Source organism: Prosopis cineraria, unplaced genomic scaffold, assembly GCF_029017545.1.
Source record: "Prosopis cineraria cultivar Desert tree isolate PC_DT_omini unplaced genomic scaffold, ASM2901754v1 PC3, whole genome shotgun sequence".
In the NCBI taxonomy this organism is placed as follows: Eukaryota; Viridiplantae; Streptophyta; class Magnoliopsida; order Fabales; family Fabaceae; genus Prosopis; species Prosopis cineraria.
Window position 1 is genome coordinate 3,653,917 of NW_026555334.1, and position 13,063 is coordinate 3,666,979.

At 31.3% G+C, this 13,063-nt stretch overlaps 1 protein-coding gene across 2 annotated transcripts; it reads left to right on the plus strand.

The window, feature by feature from the left end:
* The first annotated feature begins 346 nt into the window (after positions 1 to 346).
* Positions 347 to 6,004, plus strand: LOC129304535 (inositol-phosphate phosphatase-like). 2 transcript variants are annotated; one of them, XM_054944220.1, is made up of 12 exons: positions 347 to 485; positions 599 to 654; positions 760 to 810; positions 2,176 to 2,256; positions 2,377 to 2,480; positions 2,554 to 2,638; positions 3,033 to 3,087; positions 3,171 to 3,214; positions 4,954 to 5,022; positions 5,105 to 5,205; positions 5,290 to 5,346; positions 5,628 to 6,004. In XM_054944220.1, the coding sequence occupies exons 1-12, from the start codon at positions 473 to 475 to the stop codon at positions 5,725 to 5,727; spliced, it is 816 nt and encodes a 271-aa protein (XP_054800195.1). In that variant the 5' UTR covers positions 347 to 472; the 3' UTR covers positions 5,728 to 6,004. The 2 variants fall into 2 exon arrangements, with proteins under 2 accessions (XP_054800195.1, XP_054800196.1); XM_054944221.1 differs by lacking the exon at positions 4,954 to 5,022.
* The last annotated feature ends 7,059 nt before the right edge of the window (positions 6,005 to 13,063 follow it).

The following is a 13,063-nucleotide window of genomic DNA, read 5'->3' on the forward strand; positions in this document are numbered from 1 at the left end:
CCCCCTCCCCCACCCTTTGTGATTAAATATCTGTTGGGCGTTATAGGCTGCGGTGCATTTTTTCAAATTTTGACAAACAAATTAATTTTCAATCTATAAAGTTATATATATATATAATGTCATTGGGAATTTAACAAATAAATTGTATTATATTTATTTTAAAATAGCATGATTTTTTTTATTTATATTGATAGTAATTTTTATCCTTACAGTCAAAATATATTCAAACCTTTTTCCTGGATGGTATCATTTTCGAGAAATTTAAAAAATTAAAATTAATTTTTTCGTTTGCAAGATTGATGATGGTCTCTGTAGGCGTGTGTGTGAGTATACATATAACGCATGTGGTGTGTGATGCTCTTTTTCACTGTTATAGTGTGATACGTGAAAGCTCGAGAAGAAAGGAAAGCCTCTCGCTATCTCATCATAGCATTCCTCATCCTCTGCGTCTCATACCCCTGAACTTCAAGAAATGGCTGGAAATGGTAAGACTCAATCCACCTATGCATCATTCTTTATCAGTTCTTGTACGTTTCTTTGAGCGCGCTTCTAAACGGTTGAATTTTCTGGTGTTCTTTGCAAATCTGTTGACCTCCAGATTCGCTCGCCGAATTTCTTGCGTCTGCAGTCCAAGCTGCTCAGGAAGCTGGTGAGGTCAGTTGATTTCTCGGTTCTTTTTTCGTTTCCCTCATTCAGTATTTAGTTCTAATTTTTGGTTTATTTCTTGAATTTCTTTCTTGTAACTGAGTGAATTTCCAGATTATTCGAAAAAGCTTCTACCAGACCAAAAATGTGGAGCACAAAGGGCAGGTTGGCATTGAGATTTCATTATCTTTTTCTTGGTCCCTTTCTTTTGGTATAGATTGTAGCTTTTAGTGTGCAAGGTTAACTTCAATGATCTCATTTTAGAAATATTGAGAAAATCTGGCACGGTATTTCAGGTAAGTTTTATTAACCGCTATTGATTGCGCCGAGAAATTGTTGGCAATGATTTTATAATTGCAAGAACTGAAAGTTCGGTTGAATGTTAGTTTATTTTCTTCTTTCTTCTTGGGGGAGAGGCCATTACGGGAGATGATGGACAGAAAGGTAAAATAACACACGCGATCAAGAATCCTGTAAATGACTCTTGCTGAAAAAAATAAGTTTCAACCAAATACTACGGCTACTCAGAGCTAAAGTAAAATGCTCTGCCATTAGCTAATATGCAGAAATGCAGTTGAACTTAGAGAAAAAATTCGTTGCTGTAGTAGTATCGTTGAATGTGTTATGCAAGTGAAGGAGAATTGTAGCATAAATTTTAATGATTCTTGCAAGATGTCCAAGCCTAATTGGAAATATGTGTTATGCAAGTGAAGGAGAATTGTAGCACAAATTTTAATGATTCTTACAAGATGTCTAACCCTACTTGGAAACTAAGTTTCAACCAAATAATACGGCCGACACAGAGCTAAAGTAGAGTGCTCTGCCATTAGCTCATATGCAGAAATGCAGTTGAACTTAGAGTAACAATTTGTAGCTGTAGTAGTATCGTTGAATGTGTTATGCAAGTGAAGGAGAATTATAGCACACATTTTAATGATTCTTACAAGATGTCAAAAGCCTATTTGGAAACATGCTCCCTCACATGTAGCCCATAGTGAAACTTGTCTAATCTTTATGGTGAAATTTACGTTAAATGAAGGTGGTAAGAGTTCATGACCACTTGGTTTAGAGGCTCTAGCACTCTGCAAGGAACAAATCCATCCCCCAAGGTTGATCTATCTGGAAAAGGCTCAGAAATGATTTTATTAATATCAAAGGTGTAACAATCTTGTTTGTAGTATGCATAGCTGCTTCCAGTGAACTATCTTAACTTTATCTTTCGTGGTCATTGGAGAGACTTCATTCAGGTCAATCTAATAGGAAGAAAGTAATTCATAAGCTATCTTGCACAACAGTAGTTAACCAAGGCAAAACAAACTCAAATACAGTCAATGTAGGATGTGTATGTTGAAGATAAGTTAGGTGATGGTTGTAGTCTCTTTCTCTCTGTTGATGGAAAAGATACTTCAGGTGGTTAGTGGGAAGAAGTAACCCATGGTCATAATTGGTGTATGAACATGGAAGAAGGTACGTAGATGATAAAAGATTGTAACCATGTTATTTATTGTATACTTTTGTTATGATGCACAGGTTGATTTGGTCACAGAAACTGATAAAGCATGTGAAGATCTCATCTTTAATCACCTGGGGAAGCTCTATCCCACTCATAAGGTTGATTGTGTTCTTTCAAATAAGTTTTCCATATAAAATTAAGTTTGTGATAGATGGCCTACTTTTTTTTTTCATATGTACTCCCTCATGGTCATTTTATTTATTTTTTCTTCCTACTAGTTCATTGGGGAAGAGACTTCTGCTGTTTTAGGTGCTGCAGAACTTACTGATGAACACACATGGATAGTTGATCCTTTGGATGGAACTACTAACTTTGTGCATGGGTAAAGATTTTCTTGTGTTTCAGTTGACGAATATGTCTATCCATTTAAATGACTATAATTTTACTATTTGCAGGTTTCCCTTTGTTTGTGTCTCCATTGGTTTAACAATCCAAAAAGTTCCTACAGTTGGTGTTGTTTACAACCCAATACTTAATGAGGTGAGAAACCTTTCATTTCGTTGATTTTCTGACAATAAAATCCCTTAAATTGCTAGAATTTGATATACAGAGGAGTGATTGAATGGTGTACATATTATTTAGTTCTTGGGCTGTTAAAATACTTTCCGCATAGTGAAACCAGGGCATCATTGAATATTCTGGGAAAAAAAGTAATCAAGTGATCAGCTGTTCTATATGATCATAGTTTTCAGTGACCTTCATGTGAACAAAATGGCCCACAAGGCCATGACCCGTTGGAGCCAAGAGGGAGTGATTTCAGTTCATATCACACTAATCTAAGTTGATGTTTTAATTTTTGTCGTTCTTGGCGTGGAAAATTTTTCTGAACCCTTCCTGAAAATACCAAATTGAAGTTTTGAATTTTTATTTGTAGCTTTTCACTGCCATTCGTGGAAGAGGTGCTTTTTTGAATGGAAACCCTATAAAAGGTTTGCCTTTCATTATTTGTCTTTTGTCTATTATGGCTAATTGACAATGTGTTGCTTCATGTGTATGTTTTTTAATTGTGCAGCGTCATCACAAACTGAACTAATTAGCTCTCTCCTTGCAACTGAGGTATGTTAAATCCACCAGACTTGATATGGATTCTTCCTTCCCTCTCCGACTTATTTCCTATTTGATGAACTTTTTCTTGGGGTGGGGTTTTGGGGGATCAGTGGTTTGTATGATCTCTTAGATTTTTCCCTTTATTGTCTGTGGTGAAAAACATTTAATTGACACAACAATTAGCTGCAAAATATGAATAAGGAATAATTGAGGAAGTTAACCACAGTGTTTTCAATCAGTCAAGTCACTTACAATACAGACAGTGGCTGTGTTCTATATTTTTGCATGTCCTGATCTTGGCCATTATACTTAAGTTTCAATTAACATGATCCTTAAAATAACTTTAAAGGTTTTGTTGAGCACATTTGCATCATACTAACTCTTTGCTTCTAAAGTAGCATCAAGCCTAAGTAGCTAATAGATGATTCTGTTTCCTTGCTAACAGTATCTAGCATATGTTATCTTTATTATAGTTCCAATTATCATGTGAAGTCATGGCAACTGTTGCTCGACACTATTATACCATATAGTCACTTCTATATTTTCAAACGCTATCAAAATTTGTGCAAAATTTGTGCACTGACAAATGCTAGATTACAATCTGCATACACCAATAGATCTGTTGGTACTCTTGTCATTCCTTCTGTAGTGGTAGAGTAACCTAAAAGTCCTTGTCTTTCATAATTTCCTGGGCAGAAGCTTTCTCAGAATTTATGCTGTTTGTGTTTCAAGCACTATTTATGTCTTGTGCGCGTTGGGTTGGAACTTTGTTTAAAAGAGAAAATTTCTGCAACGTAATATGAGGATGATTCATACGCATATCAGGATGGGCAAACGTTGAGCTGTTTTCTTTTTCTTTTTCTATGCTGATCAGATTTTGGTAGTTGTAAGCTCATCTCCTATATATGCATTTAATATCTTATCTAAGCAGTGCAAGCCTATAAGCTATTAAATCTGCACACTTTTGATCAAGAAATAACTGAATTGGCAAAAAAAATATATATTAAGAATATTATCTCTGAATAAACGTTTGCGTATGTAATCTTTTGAGTTGTGTTATTAGAAAAATACTGTCTTTTTTATGATTTAGTAGAACTTGAATTGTGACATGTCGTACCTGTTCTACTTTAAATTGTATCTCCATGTAATGCACAGTTAGTTTGTTCAATTTGTCCTGTCAAGCTGCGTGCAGATAATGTGCAAGTGCAATTAACTGCTGGACAAGAGGAGATAAACAGGCTGATGTAATAACTGACATTGCAAGTGTGATTAACATGGTTACCAGACATAATATTGAAGATCATCCTTTTAGAGACATCAATCAGGAGGCTAGAAGCCTTACAACCCACAAACTGGACTGTTTCTTTTGAATGGCATTATAGAAATTTTGCAAAGAGAACTGATGAACTGGCTAAAGTCAGTCATAGGTTACCTAATTCTTTTTCTACCTTTGATCAACCTCCACCTTGGCTTACTGAGTTGAAGTTTGATGATAGGAATGCTCCTTATATGTAACCTGTTTTGATTTTATGATACATGTTTTAATTAAAAAATAAAACTGCGTACAGATTAGGTAATATTGGCTAGTAAACAGACATCATTTCTGGAATAGTAACTTGAGTTTCAATGATCGAAAGATACATTCACCCTAATTTAGACGTGTCATGTACTCATGTTTACTTGTAAATGTGTTGCCATATGTAATAAAATTTGGAAAGTGATCAGGCTTTTTCTTTCTGAAAGAGCAGATTGGAACAAAACGTGACAAAGAAACAATAGATGTCTGTACTAACAGGATTAATACCTTACTTTTTAAGGTAAACTCAAGACTTTGCCATAGAATCTACTGGAATTTAGTGAAATGGTTGCCTGCCATCACAATGTTTTTTCTTTGATTAGGTGAGATCTGTACGAATGGCTGGCTCCTGCGCCATGAACCTCTGTGGAGTCGCCTGTGGAAGGCTAGATGCGTGCTTTGAACTTGGCTTTGGTGGTCCTTGGTACGAGTTTTATACATACAGCATACAACCCTGAGAATTGTGGTATCATAATTTGTGACTGACATGGTTTCTTCCTTTCACAAGGGATGTGGCTGGGGCTGCAGTCATTGTCAGAGAAGCCGGGGCAGAAGTGTATGATCCGTAAGATACTTGTCCAAATATCCCTTTTTATAATGATGGATATGTCTGAAGTTCTTTAGAGTCTTTGGCGCTTTCATCTTATGGTCATTTATGGAGAAAATTAAACACTTTCTTTGTTCATTTTATGACGATTGAGGAACAAGCGACCTTGTTCATAACTTTTTAAGTAGTTTATATTTATATATTGATTTAGTTAGTTTTCCACTTTCTCTTTGAAATATTAGCATGCCCAGTCTTTGAAGGTTTGTTCTGATCAAAATCTGATGTTCTGTGCAAAACAGGTCTGGTAAAGATTTTGACTTAACATCTCAGAGAGTAGCAGCTTCAAACCCTTACATTAAGGACGCATTTGTTGAGGTTCTATGCCAAACAGGATGTTAGTTAGGTGGTTGAAACTGAAAATGGCCTTGTGACTTGGCTTATGTTAGTTCAGTTTGTTCAATTTCCTTTTTTTTTAAAAAAAAAAACTTTGAAGTTTTTTTTTTTTTTGAGCTCTCTTTAAAGGGGCACCAAAATATTATACGATATTGATGAGTGTCATTTGGTTAATGATTCAGACTCTAGAATTCTTCTAGTTGGAAATTATTTGGGAAGTGACATTTAAGAATCTATAACTTCAAATATTGACAATAATATTAAAATTTAAAGATTCTCTCCACGATCATTTAAAAAAAAGGATTATTATTAGATTTTTTTTTAAATGTCAATATCAATATATGAATTAATTGGCTCAGAAATAGCTTGACTTCATGATGTACTGGTAAGGGCATTAGTGGTAGATGCGATATGATAGGTCATACATGGGTGCGATAAATTAGCGATATACAAGTAATGATCTGTGCATGTCTCTATGTATATGTATAGTCTCTCTCTATATATAAACAAATTAACACAAAAGATAGGGTTAATATACATTTAGAATTTTAAACAATTAAACTTAAAGTAATTTTTATTCTATCGTTAAACTAAAACAAATATCTGTTATTTTTTTTAAAAAAAGGGATTAATGTACAATTTTTTTCAAATGAATGTAAGAGAGAGAGAGAGTAACTTGCCAGCCGAAGTTACAAAGAAATCTAACTACTGGATCCTTTTTTCAAAAAACTATTATTATAACATTGTGAAGGTCAGTGGCAGCATGATTTTCGCCCATTTATAAGCCCCTTGTTTTGTTTATGTAAAAACCACGGCCTTGACAATTCTATGAAAAGGTAAATTCCCAGTCCAAATAATGTACTATTCAATCATTTCATCATACAAATTGTAGAAACAAGTTGGGAGTTTTTGACATGATCCCTGAGGAAACCTGCAGAGGAATAGAAGATGATAGAGAGGCAAACTTATTACTAAATAATTATGTCTATTGACTCAATGATCTACCAAAGCCCAAAGGTACCTCATATTTTACTTTTCCCCTTTGTCATCTTTAGTACAAAATAGCTGGCTTGCGTACTCACAATTAAGAATTATTGGCCCTTTTTGGTTGTATGACTCATACAATGGAATTGATTTGTTTTTTGGAAAAGCATCAGCAGAGGACCCTTGGAAAAATTTTATATTAGTTGAGAAAATTCTCATATTGCACTGCACTCATGATATTTATCTAAAAATAAGTTTTTATGAGAAAAGGCCTAATTATCCCTGAGTTTAAAACAACAATCTATTTAGATTTTGATAACAACCCACCCATTCATAATTAATAACAACCCATTCAAAGATGAACAACTTAAAAAAATTGATAGGATAGGTTAAATTGGACAAGTGTTAATCTCAAATAAACAAATATCTATTTATATTTTGATAATAACTTATTCAAAAATGAACAAGTGACTATCAATATTATTAGGGCCAAGGAGAATCTTGAAAGAAGGTAGAATAGAATTAGGCCACCTAACTCTAAGAAAACACATAATTGAGTATAGCATCACATCTGAACCCAAAACTCTAAGTCATTGAGTTTATGAATCCCTTCCACTTATATACCTTTTCTTTAGCTCATAACTCTATCCAATGCGGAGCTTTTCTCCAAATCAAGCCAAGTACACTCACACTTAACAACCCAATAAATATGTAGACAATGTCAATTATAACTTATCTAATTCAACCTGTCCTATTAATTTTTTTAATTTGTTCATTTATGAACTTATTGTTGATAATTACAAATTGATTGTTGTCATCAAAACCAAAGTGAATACTTGTTTATTTAAGATTAACACACTTCCAATTCAACATGTCTTATTGGTTTCTCTAAGTTGTTCATTTTTGAATGGGTTGTTAGTAATTACAATTGGATTGTTGTTAAAATATGAATAAGTTTTTTTTAAACTTTAGGAGTAATTAGGTCTTTTCCCATAAAAACTTATCTTCAGATACTCCTCTAGTCCTATTTATAGGGCAGAAAGAAAATAAAAAAATTGATCCTATTTATAAGACACTTGTTAATTTTCAATTATTCTCTTTACATTTTCAGCCTTATTAAATATTTTGAATAAAAATATCAACAATGAGATTTAATAATATTTATTAGGAATAATGGTGGAAACTTGTTAAATTTTAAGACAAAATTAATGACATTTAAAGTTTTCCTTAGTTCCAGTGAAAAATGCTGAAAGTGACTTATAAATAAGATCAAAGAGAATAAGTATCATGTGGGTGTAGTGTAATATCAAAATCTTAAAGTCCTCAATTGATATTAAATTTTTCCAAAGGTCCTCAGCTGTACTACACTTTTTTTCATTGACTTATTCAATACTTAGAGGATAAAGATGGGGAAATACGGGGTGAGGACGAAGAGCCAGAAGCTAGGGATCTCCATGGAATTGAATGGAAGTTCAAACATATATCTTTAGGTAATTTTTCATATTTAAAAGAAAGATTGTGTAGAACGAGGAAGGCTAAGAACTAAACATGGAACATAAGCTCATTATTTTACTATTTTGTAGGAAATATTAGTTCAACCATGGATGCCCTTTGTTATAACTAGTTGGATCGCCTTGGTCTCATCCAAAAGGACCCGGTGAAGATGATATTTTTCAAAAAAATATTCAAGGTATTTAATGTTGCATATATTTTTTTGTTATTTAATCCCCAAATTATGGTTTCTTTGCTAATTCTTCAGTAATTTGATGCTTTTCCATCTCGGAGTTCTTACCATTTAATTTCTTCTCTTCTACTTTCATTTGAAGGTTAAAGGACATTTTTATTCTTCAGTTACTTGCATTAGAGTGTCTAGTATCTGATATAATTTTCCTTTCAACATTTAAAAAGGATACATTGGATGCTTTGTAAGTTGATGGCTCAATGCTATTATATACATATAAAGGAGTCGAATGGAACTTTAATAATGCTACATTGGGGCCCAAATGAATTGTCTAATGGTCCATGAAAGTTTCAGAATGTGAATCAAGCTTATTGAAGCACGAATGGTTGTTCAACTAGCCTACACATGTGTATGGACGTAAACAGTGCCATGAAGATTCATTTAAAAGGTCCAGGAATGAAAACTATAATGTTAGAAGCCCAATCAAATGATATACAAGGCCAATATGGAGTCCAGATTAAAGAATTAACTTAAAATATCATGTGACAAGCAAGTGCCTTAGTGTGGGATGAAGGAGTAAGTTTTTTGACCATCTAGAAGCTTCAAGATTGGCTTGATATTCAACATTTAATTAGGATTTGATTTAGTTTTCATTTAGTTTCCTGTTTTGCATTTTCAGCACATGTTTCTTATGGTTTGACTTACTATTTCGTAATTTCAACATATCATTAAATCCTTTTGATTTTAGAACATTTATTTTGTTGATCTGAGTCTAAGTTTAGTCTTTAGAAAAGCTTTTAAAATGGCTCTTAATTTCTCATTCCTAATATGTAATTAAACACCACTCTTAGAGAGATTTCTAGTCTTTAGGGTTTATTTTAGATTTAGATTGTCTTACATATGCCTAGGCATAGGCCATGTTTTTATACTTCTTTGAACAAGATTAATGAAGAGAATTTTTTTTTAGAGTTTAAAACTATGTTGCGAACTGCACTTGCGTATGAGTATATCATATGATAAATACAGATGTGATTAAAAGTCTTATAAACTATTAAGTTGTCTTTGAAGACTAAGGTTGTTGAAGGCACATGCTTTAGAAATTCTTTTCATTGATCATTATCATTATCTTTTCCTTTTTCTTTGTTTCATTTTCTTCTTTATTTGTGTCCATTCTTATTTATGTTCCAGGTTCTGTCCTGATCTTACAGGATTCCACTTCCACTTCCATATTATTAGGGATGACTTTAAAGGTTATGGTAATTGTATGAATTATAGTTGCCTGGAATGTGGCTAATAATGTTAAGAGGAAAGACTCTGGATTTGTTGATTTCTCTACACATGAAGCTGCCGTAGCTTGCGTTGATGGTGTAAATAGTTCAGAATTTGTTGATGGATCATGAAATCCAAAAGGTATATCATCTAGATGGGTATTTGCACATGATTTTTCATTCTTATGTTACATATTATTTTTTCTTCTCTCCCTTCTTTCCTGCACTATGTTAATAGTTCCTTAAGTCAGGCTAACTTTTGGCTTCCATTACTTTGCATTTCTAAAAACAAAAGGAAAAAACTTTTAAAAAAATTATGTTGTTGCGGTTAGATTTACATTTCTCAAAAAATAGGAAAAGAATTTAAAAAATATATATAACATTGGTAGCAGGTTTTTCCAACTCGTGCTGGGGGAGTCCACAATTTAGGGATTAGCCAGTTTTACAAGCTACTCCCTCTAATTTTATTTATAAAGCAGGGAGAGAACTTTTTTTATCTTATTTATAAGTTATTTTATTAAATTTTCACTGCAAAATTTTTTATTTAACCCTCATTAAATGTTAAAGAAAAAAATATGTTAATAATATATATATATATATATTAATAGGAGAAAAGTTAAAAAATTGTTAAAATTTTAAATATAATTAATTAATTAATTTTAATAAAATATATTAAAAGTGTCATGTAAATAAGATTAGAGGAGGATTTAATTTCTCATGGATTTTCCTTCAATGCTGCTGCAGCATGGATCTAAATTAAAGAGTGGCGGGTTTCTTGCCACGTAGCGACTTGTGAAGTGGTGCGTGGTGTGATCACCAACACGGAATCAAAGCATGCAAGTGTTAATGTATTGATGGAGAAATGGGGACCAAAAAACAGGGAGAAATGAAGACTACCAACGTAGTGATAGTTGGGTATAGACAGCCCTCACGCATATCATAAAAAGCAATTTATTAAGGGAAAATTGCTTGCAATTCTCGCTCAATATAATATAATTAATAATTAATTATATTGGTAAAGTATTCATGTGATGCACGTGTCATATATAATAATTTTTTTTATAAATGACATATCTATCATTTATGATGAATTAAAATTTTTGTAAATAAGTGTTAATTTTGTAGGAGATTTTTCTCAAAAAAATAATTTGTAGCATACCATCTCAAATACTCCATATTATCCTATACATAGTGGGGCTATATAATTATTATTTTTAATATTAAATATGCATATTAGTGTTAAGTCAATGTCAAAGCTAAATGAATACATTGTGAATAGATACAATAACCATATTAATAAAAATTTATAATTAACTAGATTAAATTATCAAAAACTTTCCTATAAATAATGTTAGAAGTTTTGTCTGTGGATTAACCATCCTCATCAAAAACCAATATTTTTAAACATTTCCTACTTTGAACACAAGAAACAACAACATATAACTGACCATGCATGAAAACAAGACAAAGCAAGCACAAACCTGCATTACACATGCTCTAGCCTTGGCTTTTATTAATGGTTATTACAAAAGTGAGCATAATAGAAATTTGCCTTCTTTTTATAGTAAATGAAAACCTAAAATCAGATGGACACATAGCAATATGAGGTATATATACTTTCATTCTTGTAGTTGACTCAGACATTTTTTAGATTTCAATAACATGTTTTTTAGTTCTTGTAATTATAAGACTTCTACTATTGTACAATCCCATAAACTTATTAATGTTTCACATCAAAATAATTGGGGCATCAATTTTCAGTCTTATTTCACGATTCGGAAGTCTTAACATTGTAATTGAATTTAAAAAAATCTGTAGAGTATAAGTTATCAAGTGAATTCATGTCTCCATCATCTTTTATAACACTATTAGAACTCAAGTATGTAATTTCTTCTCTAGGGCTAATTCTTGTTAGTAACACCCCTCTTTCAAATGTCTACAACTCTAAAAAAATCAAAGCTATAAGAGTGAATAGACCTTGGTTTCTTATTAAGGACTTTCAAATAATTGGAGGAATTCAACAATCAATAGACAATGTGTATAACTATAAAATAAAAAAAATGATATTTACTTTGAAGAAGATCATAAACACAAAAACTTACATTAGCATGTTGAAAAACTAACTCAAAACTACATTTGAAACTCATGTAAAGAGATTCATGCATACTAAAGTTTGAAACTTTGAATATTTTCCCCTTTTTTTGGGTAATTGCATTTCTTCTCTTGCTACAACCTATCACCAAGTAAGTTTTGGTTTTGATTTAATTGCATAGTTTATAAATTTAAATGGTGAATACTAAGTAAAATAGAGGAAATTGTGGTTTTTTTTTTATTAATCTGATTGTTGAATTGATCTTTTTTTCTGGCATGACATTGTTATACTGATTTTTAATTCCAATATCAAATCCAAATTGAATTCCTAACTAAATCTTGTATTAAAAAAATATTGATATTTAATATTTTCAAGTAAATTCAATTTTTTTATACATATAAAAAATGGAGGGGGTGAAATGTGATGCGTGGCTAACACTATTAATTTATAATTGAATAAGGTTGAAGTGAGAGGAAAAATGAAAGGGTAATTTTTAAAATAATAATGGATATTAATTTTTTTTTGTGATGACAGATGCTTAATATATATTAAACAATAACCTGAATTTAAAGTCCTAAATGATATATATTTTTTATTCAATTATAGAAATTCATAGGAATGCCACCATTGTTTCCGTAAATGATATCTATTTTTAATTCTAATGGGTTAATAAGTAAATAAGACCTTGAACAATTGCTCAAAAATCATTTTAGACCTTAAACTCTTAAAATATATAAAATAAACTCTAAAATTTTAAATTAAAAATAAAAAACCCTGACCATTAACTTTTTAATATCATTACTGTCCATACAGATACTATTTAGGGTTTATTTTTTTATAAATTTAATTCTGATTGTTACAGTAATAATGTTAAAAAAGTTAACCATAAGGGTTTATTTTACTATGAATTTAAAAATTTAAAATTTATTTTATATATTTTAATAGTTCAGGATTCAGGATAATTTTTGACTAAGAGTTCAAGATCCTATTTGTTTATTAATCCAATTCTAATACCACCATCATTATACATAATGAAGTGTTAATATTTTTAAACCCATAATCGTTGTAAATATATATCTTGGAAATGATAATTTGAATTAAAATTTTTAATCCGATGATAGTTTTTTAAATATTTAAATTTAAATAGATAGCTAGATATTAATGTGCATTCAAGTAAATAGATATCCATAATTTAGTAGATGATTTAAATTTTTAAAAATCATGAGAATAGATCTAAATATTTAAACACAATTTCTTTTTTCTACATATTCAAATATGCAGATATTAATTTGAATTCAAATAAATATATGTCTAAAA